The 18,226-nt window shown below is 44.7% G+C and overlaps 1 protein-coding gene across 16 annotated transcripts in view; it reads left to right on the top strand.

Annotated features, from left to right (window-relative positions):
• KALRN (kalirin RhoGEF kinase) overlaps nucleotides 1-18,226 on the top strand; it is a 653,035-nt gene that overhangs the window by 51,745 nt on the left and 583,064 nt on the right. For 3 of the 16 annotated variants that reach the window (XM_033403879.2, XM_033403877.2, XM_004278819.3), the window contains exon 1: nucleotides 12,889-13,146. The exons of 11 other annotated variants lie outside the window; for them this stretch is intronic. In XM_033403879.2, coding sequence (XP_033259770.1) covers nucleotides 13,080-13,146 — 67 coding nt within the window. In that variant the 5' untranslated portion in view covers nucleotides 12,889-13,079. Of the gene's footprint in view, nucleotides 1-12,887; nucleotides 13,147-18,226 lie in introns of those variants that run through there. 2 more of the 16 variants (XM_033403881.2, XM_049710428.1) reach the window with 2 other exon arrangements.

Here is an 18,226-nt window from a genome sequence, read left to right as displayed (position 1 = left end):
AGTGTGGGAGGAACTGCCTCTGCCAGCCAGTGGATGGGTGCATGAGTCCAGGGACTTGCTTATGATGGCCTGTGGGTTCTCTGGGGACCGTCTCACATTCCAGACCCTTGTGAGTGGGAAGTGGAGAAGGAGCTTGCTGTTCTGGCCCTCAGGGACCTCTCAGCTTTCAGAAAAGGTCTGAGTTCCTACTTCAGTCAGCCTGCAATGGTTTGAAAATTACCAAAGTAACATGCTTATGATAAAAAATCATAACATAAAATTTTATAAAATACTGTTCTCTAACCACCTACCCCTATCTCCTAGGGATAACCACTGTTAACAGTTTGGTGTTATGTCCTACCAGAACTCTTTTTCTATGCATGTTGAAATACGTATTCATAGTGTGTATATTTATATTCCATATCTATTCTCACCAAAAAATGGAATAATACAAATTATTTCAAATTATCTTGCAAATTGTATTCTCCTACCCAATAATATATCATGGACATCCTTAAATGTCACTATGTGTAAAATTGCTTGTCCTTTATAATGGTTTCAAAGTATAATATAGGTTGTATCATAATTTATTTTACTAGTCCCTTATTGTTGGATTTTTAGGTTATCTCCAGGTTTTTTTGCTGGTTTTTACAGAATACACTGAAACATTTGTGTCAGTGCAGTAGGTGAGATTTTATAAGTAGAATTGCTGGATTGAAGGCTATGCACTTTAGAAATGTTGATAGGTATTGCCAAATTGATTTCTAAAAATGTTACATCAATATACTCTCCTGCCAGGTTATGTATATATATTTTCCAGTATGATCGGTAAAATATGCAAGCTGTTACGCTTTAATTTGCATTTCCCTGATCATTAGTAGAGGTTAGCATCTTTTTACTTTTTATCAATCATTTGTGTTTCTTCTTCTGTGAATTACCTGTTCTTATTAACTCATTTTTATACTGGGTTGTTTAGCTCTTTCTTACTGGTTTTTAGGAGCTCTTTGTAAATTCGAGGTATTAATCCTTTATGTGATGTTTTGTTGCAGTGTAGCAAATATTTGTCCCCTAGATTATCTTTTAACATTGTTCATGTTTTTGCAATTTTATACATTCTTTTTTCCTCTGAGGACTTAAAAAAAATCCATGAATATAATACATTACCATTGTTCAAAAATTAATACAATATCAAATACGACCTTACGTCTATCTACCCAGCTCCCTCCTTCCATAGGTAACTATCAGTGTTACTTTCTTGTGACTCCTTCCAGTGTTTCTTTTTTAAAATATAGGCAAATTTGAATCCATCCTTATTTTACCACTTTCTTATCAAAACTGAGTGAATACTAACTTTATTGTTCTGTGCCTTGCATTTTTAACCCAACAGTATGCTTGGAAGGTCTTTTCATATCTATTTGCAGAAAACCTTATTATTTTTAACAGCTGCATAATATTCCATTATGTGGGTATACCATACACAGCTCAGTAGGTTTCAGACTTTTTTGTTTATGTATGCCCTAAAAGCATATTGAGAACTATATACTCCCCTCACACATCTAAGTTGACATTAAACATTTTTTTTTTACCATAAGTTTAAGTGGTTGCAAATAAAATATGTTCTAGAGTGTTGTATATCATATACAGGCTTTAAATATATTTTCTTAAAAATCTTGGAGCTGGAAATTTAATGAATTGGAAAAGGCAGCTCTCATTGTCAAAGAAAGCAGCCAAATCAGACATATTTACTTCCTGTCAGAGAAAATCTGACTTCTTTTTAAAATTCAAGCAAGCATGTTAATTAGACACCCCTGTGACAACACTGTCTTCATAGACATGCTTCTGTCTTCTAGACGAAATGAAGTAAGTCCTTTTCAATACTTCCTTGTGATCTCATCCAGTCTTGTGGCTTTAACGTCTCTCCATTTACCAATGACTCCCTGTTTCAGTTTTCTTTACGCTGTGACAGACCACCCCCGGTCGTAGTGGCTTACAGCCACAATTTACCATTTCTTATGATCGTGAGGGTCGAGCAGGCAGATACTTCTGTTTCATGTGGTGTCTGCTGGGAAGGCTGGAAGCTACAAAGTGGCCTCACTTACATGGACGGCAGTTGGTGTGGGTGGGGCTGGGACTAGCTGGGCTTCTCAGTATGGGTCCTTGGTTCTCCTTAATGTGGTTTTTCCATGTGGCTTGGGCTTCTCACATCATGGCAGCTAGACTCAAAGAACGGTTTTATTTATTCTTGACTGCATCATCTTAAAATGTCCTTTAAAAAGTTAAGTACAGGGCTTCCCTGGTGGTGCAGTGGTTGAGAGTCCGCCTGCCGATGCAGGGGACACGGGTTCGTGCCCCAGTCTGGGAGGGTCCCACATGCCGCGGAGCGGCTGGGCCCGTGAGCCATGGCCGCTGAGCCTGCGCGTCCGGAGCCTGTGCTCCGCAACAGGAGAGGCCACAACAGTGAGAGGACTACGTACTGCAAAAAAAAAAAAAAAAAAAAGGTTAAGTACAGTGCAAGGGTCAAAATTCAAAAGGTGTAAAAAAAAAAATCCAGTGAAAAGTATTCCTTTTCAATACTGTTGTCCATCCCCTGTTCTCCTTAGGTGACTTGTATATCCCTCCAGAGATTAAAAAAAAATGCATATAAAAGCCAGTATGTTGAGCTTTGTGTCTCGCTTAGGAAAACTTTCCCACCCTAAGACTGTAAAAGTTTTTCTTCTTGGAGTTTTATAGTTGGCTTTTTTACATGGATGTCTTTAACTAGGCTTTCCTGTGTGCATGCTTCCAGGCCAAGACTGATGGACTTTTTTAAAAAAATTAATTAATTAATTATTTTTTGGCTGCGTTGGGTCTTCAATGCTGCGTGTGGGCTTTCTCTAGTTGTGGCAAGTGGGGACTACACTGCGGTGTGCGAGCGTCTCATTGCGGTGGCTTCTCTTGTTGCTGAACACGGGCTCTAGGCACGCGGGCTTCAGTAGTTGCGGCACATGGGCTCAGTAGTTGTGGCTTGTGGGCTCTAGAGTGCAGGCTCAGTAGTTGTGGCACATGGGCTTAGTTGCTCCGTGGCATGTGGGATCTTCCCAGACCAGGGATCGAACTTGTGTCCCCTGCATTGGCAGGTAGATTCTTAATCACTGCACCACCAGGGAAGGGAAGTCCCAGGGTTGATGGACTTTTAGGGAAGCCAAATCATTGGCATTTACTACCTGGAAACTCCATCAGGGAACTCCGTAAAGTTTTCCATCTCCTCAGTACTCAGGGTCATCCACATGATTCATGTGGGCATAGTCAAAGGATTTCTCATAATTGAATCTCTGTTGGAACTTTGCAGCCTGTGTTAGGGCAGAGGGAGGAAGCCAGATAAGCTAGGGCAGTTGGGCAAGTAAGATATAGGAATCTGTCCCCACCTGAAGGACAGGTAGAGAGCCGGGGGGTTTGGAGTCATGACTTGTCCCTAACTCAGGACTTCACAAGGGCCACTTGGCTTACAGCTGTCCTCAGTGGCAAAGCTGACATTGTTTTTTTTTAATTCTTTTTGTTGCAATGGTAAATGGGAGTATTTCCTTAATCTCTCTTTCAGATTTTTCATCATTAGTGTATACAAATGCAAGAGATTTCTGTGCATTAATTTTGTATCCTGCAACTTTACCAAATTCATTGATCAGCTATAGTAGTTTTCTGGTGGCATCTTTAGGATTCTCTGTGTATAGTATCATGTCATCTGCAAACAGTGACAATTTGACTTCTTCTTTTCCAATTTGGATTCCTTTTATTTCTTTTTCTTCTCTGATTGTCGTGGCTAGGACTTCCAAAATTATGTTGAATAATAGGGGTGAGAGTGGACATCCTTGTCTTGTTCCTGATCTTAGAGGAAATGCTTTCATTTCTTCACCATTGAGACTGATGTTTGCTGTGGGTTTGTCGTATATGGCCTTTATTATGTTGAGGTAGGTTCCCTGTATGCCCACTTTCTGGAGAGTTTTTATCATAAATGGGTGTTGAATTTTGTCAAAAGCTTTTCTGCATCTGTTGAGATGATCATATGGTTTTCAATTGTCCTGTTTTCATTGCCATTTGTCTCTAGGTATTTTTTGATTTCCTCTTTGATTTCTTCAGTGATCTCTTGGTTATTTAGTAGTGTAATGTTTAGCCTCCATGTGTTTGTGTTTTTTACGTTTTTTTCCCTGTAATTCATTTCTAATCTCATAGTGTTGTGGTCAGAAAAGAGGCTTGATATGATTTCAGTTTTCTTAAATTTACTGAGGATTGATTTGTGACCCAAGATGTGATCTATCCTGGAGAATGTTCCGTGCACATTTGAGAAGAAAGTGTAATCTGCTGTTTCTGGATGGAATGTACTATAAATATCAATTAAATCTATCTGGTCTATTGTGTCATTTAAAGCTTGTGTTTCCTTATTAATTTTCTGTTCGGATGATCTGTCCATTGGTGTATGTGAGGTGTTAAAGTCCCCCACTATTATTGTGTTACTTTCAATTTCCTCTTTTATAGCTGTTAGCAGTTGCCTTATGTATTGAGGTGCTCCTATGTTGGGTGCATATATATTTATAATTGTTATATCTTCTTCTTGGATTGATCCCTTGATCATTATGTAGTGTCCTTCCTTGTCTCTTGTAACATTCTTTATTTTAAAGTCTATTTTATCTGATATGAGAATTGCTACTCCAGCTTTCTTTTGATTTCCATTGGCATGGAATATCTTTTTCCATCCCCTCACTTTCAGTCTGTATGTGTCCCTAGGTCTGAAGTGGGTCTCTTGTAGACAGCATATATATGGGTCTTGTTTTTGTATCCATTCAGTGAGCCTGTGTCTTTTGGTTGGAGCATTTAATCCATTCATGTTTAAGGTAATTATTGATATGTATGTTCCTATTACCATTTTCTTAATTGCTATGGGTTTGTTTCTATAGGTCTTTTTCTTCTCTTGTGTTTCGCACTTAGAGAAGTTCCTTTAGCATTTGTCGTAGAGCTGGTTTGGTGGTGCTGAATTCTCTTAGCATTTGCTTGTCTGTAAAGCTTTTGATTTCTCCATCGAATCTGAAAGAGATCCTTGCCAGATAGAGTGATCTTGGTTGTAGATTCTTCCCTTTCATCACTTTAAGTATATCATGCCACTCCCTTCTGGCTTGTGGAGTTCCTGCTGAGAAATCAGCTGTTAACCTTATGGGAGTTCCCTTGTATGTTATTTGTCATTTTTCCCTTGCTGCTTTCAATAATTTTTCTTTGTCTTTATTTTTTGCCAATTTGATTACTGTGTGTCTCAGCATGTTTCTCCTTGGGTTTATCCTGTATGGGACTCTCTGCGCTTCCTGGACTTGGGTGGCTGTTTCCTTTCCCATGTTAGGGAAGTTGTCGACTATAATCTCTTCAAATATTTTATCGGGTCCTTTCTCTCTCTCTTCTCCTTCTGGGACCCCTATAATGTGAATGTTGTTGCATTTAATGTTGTCCCAGATGTCTCTTAGGCTGTCCTCATTTCTTTTCATTCTTTTTTCTTTATTCTGTTCTGTGGCAGTGAATTCCACCATTCTGTCTTCCAGGTCACTTATCCGTTCTTCTGCCTCAGTTATTCTGCTATTGATTCCTTCTAGTGTAGTTTTCATTTCAGTTATTGTATTGTTCATCTCTGTTTGTTTGTTCTTTAATTCTTCTAGGTCTTTGTTAAACATTTTTTGCATCTTCTCGATCTTTGCCTCCATTGTTTTTCCGAGGTCCTGGATCATCTTCACTCTCATTATTCTGAATTCTTTTTCTGGAAGGTTGCCTATCTCCACTTAACTTAGTTATTTTTCTGGGGTTTTATCTTGTTCCTTCATCTGGTACATGGCCCTCTGCCTTTTCATCTTGTCTCACTTTCTGTGAATGTGGTTTTTGTTGCACAGGCTGCAGGATTGTAGTTCTTCTTGCTTCTGCTGTCTGACCTCTCTGTTTTTTTTTCTTTTATTGGCTTATCTGTCCACTTATATCCCATGGATTGAGAATTTCAACCTGGCATGAGTTTGTTTTCTATCGTAGGAGAATGCGCTAACTTTATGAAGTGCCTGCTGTGTTAGGTAAGGTACAGTGCTTAGTATTTTAGAATCAGAATCTAAATTTAGAATCAGAATCAGTTGTTCTGATTTGGTAAGGTCAGCCTTATCTTCATCCAAAAGATGAAGAGACTGAGATTTAGGGAAGTTAAGTCATTTGCCTCAAGTTAGTTAGCTAGAAAAAGATTTGGGATTTGAACCTAGTTAGTCTTATTTAGCTCAGGCTCTTTCCTGACACCTAGAAGGCTTCAGATTAACTGGATAAACAGATCATAAAGAGATTAGTTATAGAATTTATGGGAATCAATTATTTTTAAGAACCATAAGCAGAATTCATTTGCCAAAAAGTAAAGTGATCATGGCAATTGATTCTTTTCTTTTTAAAAATAAGAGTCAAGGAAGAGAGAATTCAAATTGGCTAGTGTGCAGCTACTCTGGTGCGTGCGTGTTAGAGTGGGTGTCAGGGCATTCAGGTGAGTCAAATATTGTGTTTGCCTTATGGAACACACACAAATTATACATTTTCCAAAAAGTGAAAAAACGCAACAGTTATGAAAAAAATAGTTTCGTTCTAGATATATGCTAGTCAAAATTTAGTATTTCTTTGATGGTACAGTGGGCTTTTTTTTTTTTTTTTGCGGGCCTCTCACTGCTGTGGCCTCTCCCGTTGTGGAGCACAAGCTCCGGACGCGCAGGCTCAGCGGCCATGGCTCACGGGCGCAGCGGCATGTGGGATCTTCCCGGACCGGGGCACGATCCCGTGTCCCCTGCATCGGCAGGCGGACTCTCAACCACTGCGCCACCAGGGAAGCCCGGTGGGCTCTTTTTGATCCTGTTGAACTTCACATTCATTATTATCAAGTGCAGTCATAGTGGTCTGGTGCCCGATTTTCCTGGGCAGATGTGCTGAGGGGGGCTGTTTGGAAAAGCTGTCGGAGGAGATGGAGAAGGCGTGGGATGAAGAGAGAAGGGAGGGAATTGTCCACAGTAGGGCTCCCCCCAGGCTGAATGAGGCATGAGGTTTCAGCTGTGGTGACTGACAACTTAAGTTTTCCTGATTCTAAGTTGGTGCACTGTGGGAATTGAGAGATGGGAGGAACAGTTAAGAGAAGCCAAACCTCAGAGGAGTGAACGGTGCCCAGACTTGATGGCCCTTAGGTCACTGAGGCACACCGCCTCCTTTGATGGGTGAAGAAGCTGCTGTTAGTAGAGGCAAGAGGGAAACGCCCCTCACTGGCTGTGAGGGAAACAGAGGAGGCAATAATGAGCTCTCTGGATTGCTGGGCCTCTTTGGTCAGGTGCTGAGTTTTCCGCTCTAACTATTTATTGTTTTTTTTTTCTTCAAGACGAGCTACTTCCAATTTAGGTATTTGGAGAGGGCAACCAGCCATGTTCTGGGTAGGAAGTGGGAGATCAGGGGAGCGAGCGAGGAAGGCAGAGGAGGCAACAGGTCCCTTGAGTTGCCTTCAGCAGGTCAGCTGACAGGCAAGTGCCCATGGAGCTTAAGGAAGAGAGTCACGGACCCTCCATCTTGCCCCCAGCATGCCCCACCCCCACTGCTCATCTGAGGCCAGGACTTCTGCTCCCCTTCCTTTTTTTTAATGGTTGAATAAATTTACTTGTCATTCCAGATCATAATTTGCACAAATTAAGCTCTTTGACTTAAGAATATATGTGTGTGTGTGTGTGTGTGTGTGTGTGTGCGCGCGCGTGTGCGCAAAAATCCTCAAAATAAAATGTTAACTTAGCACTCCTGGTGATGGTATAAATATGCCATGCTATTTTTTTTTGCATTTCCCTTTTTAAAAAAAACTGATGTATAGTTGACATACAATACTACATTAGTTTCAGGTGTACAGCTTAATGATTTGTATATATTATTAAATGATCACCACAGTAAGTCTAGTTAACATCTGTCACCATACAAAGTTACGGATTTTTCTTCCTTAGATGAGAACTTTTAAGATCTATTCTCTTAGCAACTTTCAAATGTACAATACAGTGTTATTAACTGTAGTCACCATGCTGTACATTACATCCTCAGGACTTAGGTATTTTATAACTGGAAGTTTGTACCATTTGACCCGCTTCACCCACCCTCCACTGCCCACCTGTGGCAACCACTGATCTGTTCTCTGTATCTGTGAGCCTGGTTTTGTTTTCGGTCTTTGTTTTCCTTCCTTTGACCTAAGACAATATTTTTGCCAAAATGTAAATATTCCCTGAGGGTCTGAGTATTAAGCTCTCATCATGGAAACCTTACAGGGGATGAGATTATCACCATACTTTTCACAGGCCCAGGATGGGTGAGCTTTGAAAAGCATGACAAGAGGGGGAGGCTCTAGCTCTTGGGGCCCAGGCTGGGGGTGTTGGGTGGCGTGCTGTGGTTGGAGACTCAGGGCAACAGTGGGGGTTCTGGCGATTGGTGGGCGAGGAATAAATGCTCAGGGGAGGGGTCGGAGAGAGACTGCATTTCCCCTACTTAGCAATTTGGTTTAGAGCCCGGTGTGGTGATGGGTCGTGTGGCATCTCCAGGCTACCCCCGCCAAGGGAGAGTTAAAGATCCCAGTGGAGGTCAGAGGTGAACAGGGATGAAAGCAACACAAAAGTAGGACAAGGCAGGCTAATTAGCTTCCGCCTTCCCCTCCTGCCGCCTGGCCTGATATTCGAGGTGACATTTAAAGCCACTGTACAGATGAATGCTTTCTGGAGCCTGTGGAGAGATGAGCCTGATTCTCAGCCTCCTGGCTGGCAGCTCCTCAGCCTCTCCGTCTGGGGCCCTCTATTGGGCCTTGAGGTCAGGCAGGACCTCCCTTTACCTTCCAGGAGGCTCTTCTAATTCTGGACTCAGAATCCTCCTCCCTACTGGACTCCTAGGATGTGTGGGAAATGAGGTGCACTCTAGAATTCAACCAAAATAGTTCAGTGAAGTAAGAGAGGAGAGCAGGGACAGAAGCAGATAGATCACCGTTTCAGACTCCTCTGGGGAACTTGTTAAAAATGCAGGCCTTGGGGAGTGAGGCCCAGTTATCTGCATGGATAACCAACCCTCTAAGTTTATTCTGCTGCCCATTAAACTTTGAGAACCTCTGAGATAGAAGATGAACGAGGTTAGCTGGAAAAGGCCTCTTGGGAGAAGTGGACTTGAATTTCAGAGTGACAGGTGATACCTGTCTTAGGTGCTGGCCTCAGGTGTGGACCTAGGGAGCCTGTTCACCTGGGGACACCAGGCTTTCACAGGAGAGACTGGCCAGTGTCCATCCCATCCATGGGTGGCGTCACTGAGACTATGTTGCCACAGGGCTGCACTTCACCACTTGGGTGCTAATCGCCAAGGGGCAGAAGTGGTGTGGGAGGTGGCTGAGGCTGTTGTCTGCTGGAGTGTGATACATGTTGCAACTGAAGCACAGCTTGTAGGCCACAATGGCAGCCTGGTGGAGCCCACTTGCATGGGCGGGGCAGCGAGGGACAGGGATAGTCTTCCCTCCGCTATGCAGACTAGCAACTGTACCGCCTCCCTTGTGGCCTTCCCTGGTCAGGTAGCCCTGTGTGTCCGAGAAGCTGGCCAGTGCCTCTGCGGGAACATGATTGCTTCTCTCCTCCCTCTGTGCTGCTTGCCTTCTGCGCCATACACTTGTGCTGGCTTTATCTGATCGGGAACACAGTGTTTCCACGTTGGGGCGGGCGGAGAGAGGGAGAAAGAACAGTGCCAAGTAAGAAGAAGGAACAGCGAAGAGAAGGGAACACATCTATGTTGTGACACCGAGTAACCGGTGATCATCCAGGTGGGCATCAGCCCTCTGGAATGGACGGGCTGTTGCTGGCCTGGAGATGCTCCTTGTTCCTGAGAACAGGTCCCTGTAGCCAGCCAGGTGGGTTGGAGGAACCATACCAATGGGAATGACCGTGCTTGCTTTGACCATGGTGAAAGAAGGAGCTGCTGCAGGAGTATTGTTTAAGACAAAATGACAACAACGACAAAAACCTAATAAAGGCCCCTCCTGGCCGGTGTCCCGTCCATTCTAACTGCACTCCAGGTAAATGACAGCTCTGACAATCTCTTGGAACATTTTATTCAACTTCTGGAGGGGCTGGATTGAAAGCATGGCTTACGAGGCTCTGTGGGAGTTGGAGAAATGAGCATTGGTGGGCTGGGGAGCTCCCAGGAGCCCAGCTCGATGGGTTGAAGCCAATCTTTAGTACAGCTGCTGGCTGAATGGGTTCATCCTGGCCCCGACCCCACAGCTGATGCTTATGGTCTTAGGTTCACAGTTTGTGGGGGAAGTTCTTGCATCCGTGTTGTTCTTTAACATCTTTATTCTCTTTCCTTGAACATGAGGCTGTGTGGAATGTTTGGCACTTGATTACTAGGAGGAGGGGAACAGGGCCAGCTTCCTTCTCCAGACCCAAGAATGGGGTGTGGAATAGTAGAATTAGCCCCATCAGAGTTGACACGGCATCCACACAGTCACTAGGACTTTCTGCCTCACAGACAGAGGCTCTTTCCAAAGCCCATCTCCGTCTAGGTCTCCTCATGGTGGGAGCCATGTGTGCATCCCTCACATCTCAGATTTCTCCCAAGTTGGGTTAGACAGAACCATCTTTGGCATTTTTATTTGGAGATGCTCTCCCTGGGCAGCCACAAGCCAGGGCCAAAGAAAAAGATGAAAGGCTGTCACTCAGGAAGAGGCCACACGCAGGCCCTCTGCTGAGCCTGTGCTGGTGGCATGTCAGCCCTGCCCTGGGCGTCCTGCCCTACTGTGAGGGCTTCCGCCTCTCTATGAAAGACCTCACAGGTCCCCAGGGAACAATCCAGAGCCCCAGAAACTCTTCGGGAGGAGACAGATGGCACACATTCCTTCCGCAGCCCAGCCACCTTCTAGGTAAGCAAGTGATTTAACCTCTTGGAGCATGGACTTTCCCTTCTGTAGGCTGGGGAACGTGAGTCCCATCCTACAGCCCTTGCAGGGTGGCTCGGGGGGCCAAGGGAGATGATGGGTGTGGAAGTACTGTGTGAGCTAAAATGTACTGCACACCTGAATCATGGAGCCTGTTATTCATGAAGTAGGGGGGAAGCTGAGGGTCAGTGCACTTCTCTGTGGAGAGAGAGGAGGAGGGGCGTGCATTCTTGTGTTAACTACACACTGGAGTCTTGTCCATTTAAGGTAATAGTAAAATAATACCACCAGAGCCTGCGAGGTAGCTTCTGGGAAGCGGTGTGTGCTCAGTCCCAATGCTGCCCTTCCAGAAGGAACCACGGGGCAGCGGTGGAGCAGGGGCAGGGCCAGGCTTGTGGAGACTGTGGCTCTGCTGGCTTTCTCCCTCCCCCGCCTAGCTCCTGCCCCAGGACGTGCCTCCTTTTCAGTCTGCATCTGTCAGAATCTGCAGCCTGTGTCATCCTGGAAGCCTAAGCTCCCAGGAAGAGCTGACGCTGAGGAGGCCTGCTCCTGCCCGCTGCTGTTGGAGACCAGGAAGCCTGGGGTGCCAGCGTTTCCATTAGGACAGTGAGAGGGCGTTGCTGGCATGGCCTGGGCTGAAACAAAAGCGGTGATGAATATGCACGTGGCTGCCGGGTAGTTTTTAGGCTTGGAGTCCAGAGTTGTTCCAGACCTGGGGGTCCCCTCGGAGTTGCCTTGTTTGAGCAGGACTTCTGGTCACCTGGGGACACAGGCTCACCAGGCGGGTGGCCAGCACCCTGTAAAATGGGTTCCCAGCAAGGCAAGGCCAGGGTGCCCTGTCATCCTTCTACAGGCCTTATGTGGTGCCCAGGAACTGAGGTCCTTGCAGTCCACTCCTCTTCCTGACTTAAACATGAAACCGTGTGGGGTGCACGTGCCATTTGCCTCTTCACTCATTCAGTTAGTAAATACTCAAGCACTTGCAAAGTTCAAGATGCTTCAGGGGATGTAACGAAGATCACAGAGCAGATCCTGTCTTCATGGAGTTTGTGGTCAAGTAAGGGAGCAGTCCTGTACAAAGGAGGTCTTACACAAAGGAGGGAGTGAAATGCAGCGTATAGGGGGAGAAAGATGAGGGAAGGCTACCTGATTCTGTGGAAAAATAGGAGGATTTGGCCACGATGAAGTGGGGGCGTAGGGTGGCCATGCTATGGGCAGGGAGAAAGGAGCACATGCACAGAGGTAGGAAAGCATGGGATGTAAGGAGGTGTGGGAGCTGGAAATCTGGTGAGAGGATGAGGAGTTGGAGGGGAAGGGGGAACGAGCACTTGAGCACCGCCATTCACCAAGTGCTGGACCAGAAATGTTAGGTCCTTCCTATCCTGGGAGCCTCACAATAGCTTGATGAAGCAAATGCTGTTCTCTCTAGCTTTCAGAGGAGGCGGCTGGGGTTGAAGTAACTTGATCAAGGCCAGGCAGCTATTCAGTGGTAGCAGGATTTGAATCCATGACCATGTGACTCCAGAGCCCATGCTGTCTCCACGACAGCAGAGGGTCCACGGAGGGAGATAGGGTCTGTGGCCCTTTTCTGGTCACGTGGGTCCTGCACCCTTGGAAAGGAGGTGCCTGTGGTTCCCGAGGAACAAGGCAGTGAGGCTCTGGCTCTTTTGGTCTGGCCTCGGAGTCCAGGGTGGCTGAGCTCCTGGCTTCCCACCCCTGTCCTGTTAGGGAAGCCACTGGCCTCTGGCATGGGAGGCAGGGACAGCCAGGATGGCAGGAGATCCTGGAATGACATTCAAGATACGGCCTTGACTGTGGGTTTTCATTCCCAAGACCACCTCTCTGCTCCCTTCTTTGTGAAGGTGCTCCCTGGCCGCCCTCCCCCGCACCTCTGGTCTCCCTTTGGGCCCATGCAGGCTCAGTCCGCACAAGGCGGCAGTGTTCCGCACTTGTTCCTTTGTTGCTGTGAAACAGGCTCCCGGCACAGTCAGCCTCTGTGTGGGAGGACTGGTGGCTGTCTTCACAGGCAGGCATTTGCTTTGAGCAGGCTGCGCGCGCGAGCCCAGCGTCAAGTAATTCCGGCCTCCTCGAGTCGGCGGTGGTGGGATGAGGCTGTGCTGAGGGGACTGGCTGTGAAGGATGAGTTCAGGGGGGGATGACGGACCGCTTCTGGGACCAGTGGTATCTTTGGTATCTCCGCTTGCTCCGGCTGCTGGATCGAGGTATTCCTGGGGGGGAAGAGAGAGAATGAATACGAGTGTGTGTGTGTGTGTGTGTGTGTGTGTGTAAGAGAGAGGGAGATATGCACACACAGAGAGATTTCTGACAGAGAGAGAGATAGAAACAGACACACACACACACACAGAAAAATGCAGTGGAGAAGGGAGCAGAAAGCAAGGAGGGAGAAGAGAGAATGAAACAGCCGAGTAGCCAACCCATGGAAAGTAAAAAAAGGCTGTTTTTCTGGGGACATTTTTTACCCAGCCGGGAATTGGGAGCCCAGGGCCATTTGGGGAGCATGTGTGTATCCGGATCTCATTTCTCGTTGGGTTGATCATCAAGCTGTGTACTGTAGTCAAAGACAAGTTAAGCCCCATCTTTCAGGGTTCTAGATGGAACCCTGAGCAGTTCAGCAAGGAGAATGGTCCCTGAGCAAGAAGCTGGGGGCAGACAGATGCAGGCTCACATCTCAGCTCTGCCACCACCAACTCTGTGACCTTAGGCTGATTTGTGTGACCTATCTAAGCTTGTTTCCCCATCTGTAAAATGGGTGTGGTGAGACCTATCTGCTGGGGTTGTTGTGGAATTCTTAGTTAATTCACACTATAAAACATGTAACATAATGTCTGGTGCATAGTAGGTGCTTTGTAAGTGTTCATTTCCTCCTTACAATGCCCCTCAGCATCATGGAGCTGTAGCACCTGTCCGGAGGGCAGCTGCCTTTGTGGTTATCTGTAGAGAGAGCCAGTACAGAATTTGCAGTTAGTGGAAAGGGAAGGGAAAGTCCATTTTATTCCTCAGGTTAATCTGACCTTAATACATTTTATCATTGAATATTCATGTGATTTAAATCTTCTGGTAATGTGATGCAAATCTAGACATTCTGGTGTAAGGAAAACCCACTGTTAACCTGGTTGAGTAATTGATTCTTTTCTTTTTTTTTTTTTTACAATGTTGAGTGTTATTTTTAAAAGCTTTGGCCCCTTTAAGAGGTTTTCGCAAGAACGATGTCAAATCCCTGATGGAAAAGGTGGCCCAGGGGAAGCTCTGCTGCACAGCCCAAGGTGTACTCATCTTCACCTTGAATAGTCGTAGGTGTGCCAGGAGGTCAATACCAGGTGGAAGCAGAGCACTATACACATAGCAGGTGAACCAGCGCTGTTATCAGGGAGAAATCAAAGATGGAGGAAGCCAAACCAGCACATTTGAAAAGCGGTCTCTCACTAGCACTGAGAACAGGCCAGTGGGAGCCCAGACTTGAGATGAGAGTGTTAGGAAGAGAGCCAGAACTTGTTACTGGTGGAGATCATAGACCAAGGGAAGGGGAAGGAGACCAGGTGTGAATCCCCCTTATCTGTGTGAACTTAGGCAAGTTACTTAACCTTTCTGTGCCTCCTTCATTGTAAAAGGGAATGATAATGACAGCAGTAGCACCAACTCAGAGGGTTGCTGTAGAGAAAGACTGTAAGCGAAATACTTATCCCAGTGCCTGGAATGAAGAAAATGCCCCTTAAATGTTAATTTTCTTTACCAAGACAGTTAATTCTCACTGTCTGACAGACATATTAGGAAAGACAGGAACATGTGGTGTATAATAACCAGGAGTTGAGAAAAGTCCAATTAAGGGTTGTTAGAGCTTAGAGATAATTTATACTTACATAAATTAAAACAAGATTCAAACCAACATATGATGCTAATTGTAAAAAGAAACTAGATGTTAATGTATAAGCTACATTAATAATAATTTGGTTTTATTTTTTTAGAAAATGCTTGAATCCATGAGTTGCAAACTTAGGTTCAAGTTTTGGCTTCATTACTTTCTCAGTGCCCTTGAATAAATGATTTACCCTCAAAATGACCCTCAGTTTGTTAATCTGAAAAATGGGAATGTTAATAATAATACCTATATTATGGAATTTGGGGGAAATTTATTGTGTTAGTGCATGTAAAAATGTCAGGCATTCTTAGAAATGTCAGGTTGATGATTTTATGGCTTGACTGATTCAACTCTCCCCTTGGATAGCCAACGTTGGTTGCCAGAATGGTGCGTTCTTCCATGCATATTTCTTCACCATGTATGGCTGTATTTGGAAAGTTTATGGTCTTTCATAAACAGTGTTTCTAGGGTTTTCTTTAATGTGAGGCTTTAGACTAGCAGCTTCTGACTGTGTAGGGCCCCTTATTTCCAGGCTTTGGGGGGTTGGGTGTTGATTTATGTTGCCCAGTTCTGGTTAGTGGGTATTACACATGTACACGTGTGATGCCCACAGCCACGTTCAAGCAGAATTTCAGGATACAGCAACTTCCCTCTAGTAACTAACGTTGGCTGACTTTGTATAGACAGCGGCATGCTTTAATGTGGTGCGCTAAACTGAGCTAGCTCATGGGAAATGCTCAATAAATATTTGTTGAATGAATGGATGAATGATGAACCCGTCCTTCTGCGCAGTGAACAAAATTCTCCTGGATTCGTCTTTAGTGTAACAGAATTTAGTTCCCTTTGTCTGTTTTAGGATTTTATGTCACTTCACCCTTATCATCGTCATGCCTCGTGTCATTTTGAAAGTAACAGACCTCAAGAAAGTGAGGAGGGAATAAGCAATGAGAAGTGGGAAATGATAAGTGTAGCCCAGGAAATTGAAATAATCAACAAGCTGTGTGTCAGCCTGAGTCATTCTCGTGGCTGTGACTGGGGGATAAATGATCTGTGATTTGACACACCTAGGAAAAGGGAGGAAACATTGGAACACATCATGGAGTGGGAATAAACTTTACGAAGAAATGGCAGTGCGTGCTTGGTGATTGCAGATGAATCTTTTGTCTCCCCCATCATTGTTCATTAAGGATAAGGATTTAAGAAAATAAAAGGGGTTGTTTTCTAGGACTTAACTATATGTGAGGATTTATACGATAATGAACTGCCAGGTTGTTCAGACATGATTATTTTGGTGATTTCTTTCATTAATAGCAGATGCTGTTTTTACAGTGTTTGTTACTGGGCGTTTGTCAACTCTGCTGATTGTGTTCTGTGCTTTCAGATGGTGACTGAGGAGGTGGTTCCTATGGTGGGGACTGTCCATCAAAAGAAAGGTGCTCATACAGATCTGAAACATGAGTGTGTGTATAAGAGAAGAGAAGTCACATTGCCTTTTGTTGTTGACTTTTGGTATATCCATGGGGACCAGACAAGTGAGGTGGGGGTTTACATTTCCTTGTTTACATCTAATTTTTTTTTTGTCATGAAAGGGGAAGCGTGAAAAGCCTGATGCTCTTTATTCATAGAGCATCGGGCAGTGTTTCCCAGTGTGTGGGAACGACCACCACTGGTAGCACATGAAACGATTTCAGGCAGTTTACAGGTATCGCTGGACGTTTTCTTGCTGGTCACTGCCTGGCACTGTCTGGAGGACACCCTGTTTTGTCCAGTGTCTGCTTCTGCGGTGCTGTCCACCCCCTGCCCACACCCCATCCAGTGCAAGCCCTCCTGAGCCCCACCCATCCCTCAGATCTCCCCTCATTCCCACCTGTAGTCTCCCTTTTACCTTCTCACCAGCCCTACCTGGGCCTCACACTCTGCCCTGCCTTCATCTCTGGCCCCAGATGTCTGCCTCCTCCATCACCCCTGGTCCCTCAGTCCTCTCTGTCCCTAGAGTTCCTTTAAAGGCACAGCCCCATGCCACCTGTAACCCCATTCCACGACATTCTCTGTTATTCCCTAACCCATCGCCAAGACTTCATTCCTTCTCACCGCTATGCCTAGGCCAACTTGACTTCACGGATCCTGGGTCTCTCCCTGGGCCCACCCATCCCTGATTTCTAACTCTGAGTGCTTTTTCCTCTCAGGAGCCACTGTCTTTTCTTCTCTTGCTCCTGCCTTTTTATGTTACCTTGCCATTACCCCCAGTCTACTAGTTTCTTTTAAAACCAAATTTAAGTAAAAGATGGAATTGATTTAAAATGATATCAAGGAAATAACTGTAGGAGTTATGGGGATATGGTGAGATGGCGATAGAAATACAAAAATGACTGGGATGTGGAAAACTTAAGTGATCTGTTGAATTTACATTATTGGCTTTAATTTCTTTTTGCTGCTTCGTCTACATTCCTGTACCTACCACAAAGTGTTTTGGATTCTGGGCCAGAAACCAACTGGTTCTCATCCCTGGACATATACTAGAATCATCTGGGAGCGCTTAGAAAGCATGATACCCAGCTTCTCCCTTCCCACCCCCCAAACCAATCCCCCCCCACCCCAGCCAACTAAATTAGAGTCCTTGGAAAGGAGGCTGGACATTGGCATTTTTAAGGAGCTCTGCAGGTGATTCTAATGACAGCCACAATTGAGAACTGCTCATTGTCATGCTTTCATATGGAGACCAGAGAGTAAAGGCAAAAATGACTCTTCAGCAAAATAACAAAACAAATGAGAAAAGCAGTCGCTAAATGAGAGTAGTAAACGTAGGCGTAAACATAGGAATGTACTAAGGAACAACATTTAAAAGAATGCAATCCTTTGGGTATAATTCATGCAGGTTTCTTCAGAAATTTCAGCTCTAACCATTTTCTATCACTACCTAACTAAATCTTTGTTTTTAATTTAAAAATTTTTTTGTTTTTAATTTTTATTTTATATTGGAGTATAGTTGATTAACAATGTTGTGTTAGTTTCAGGTGCACAGCAGGGTGATTCCGTTATACATATACATGTATCTATTCTTTTTCAAATTTTTTTCCCATTTTGGTTATTACAGAGGACTGAGCAGAGTTCCCTGTGCTATACAGTAGGTCCTTGTTGGTTATCTGTTTTAAATATATCAGTGTGTACATCTCAGTCCCAAACTCCCAATCTATCCCACCCACCCTTCCCCCGCCCCGGTAACCATAAGTTCGTTCTCAAAGTCTGTGCGCCTGTTTCTGTTTTGTAAATAAGTTCGTTTGTATCCTTTTTTTAGATTCCGCATATAAGCGATATCATAAGATATTTGTCTTTCTAAATCTTGACTTTCTTTCATGTTCCTGGGAAAAAAAATTTACCTGTGCCCCAGGATGTTGTCTGGTCTCGGCCTGCCTTGGGTTTGCCAC

The sequence above is a fragment of the Orcinus orca genome, chromosome 5, assembly GCF_937001465.1.
Source record: "Orcinus orca chromosome 5, mOrcOrc1.1, whole genome shotgun sequence".
In the NCBI taxonomy this organism is placed as follows: Eukaryota; Metazoa; Chordata; class Mammalia; order Artiodactyla; family Delphinidae; genus Orcinus; species Orcinus orca.
This window is presented reverse-complemented; position numbering and strand designations above follow the sequence as displayed.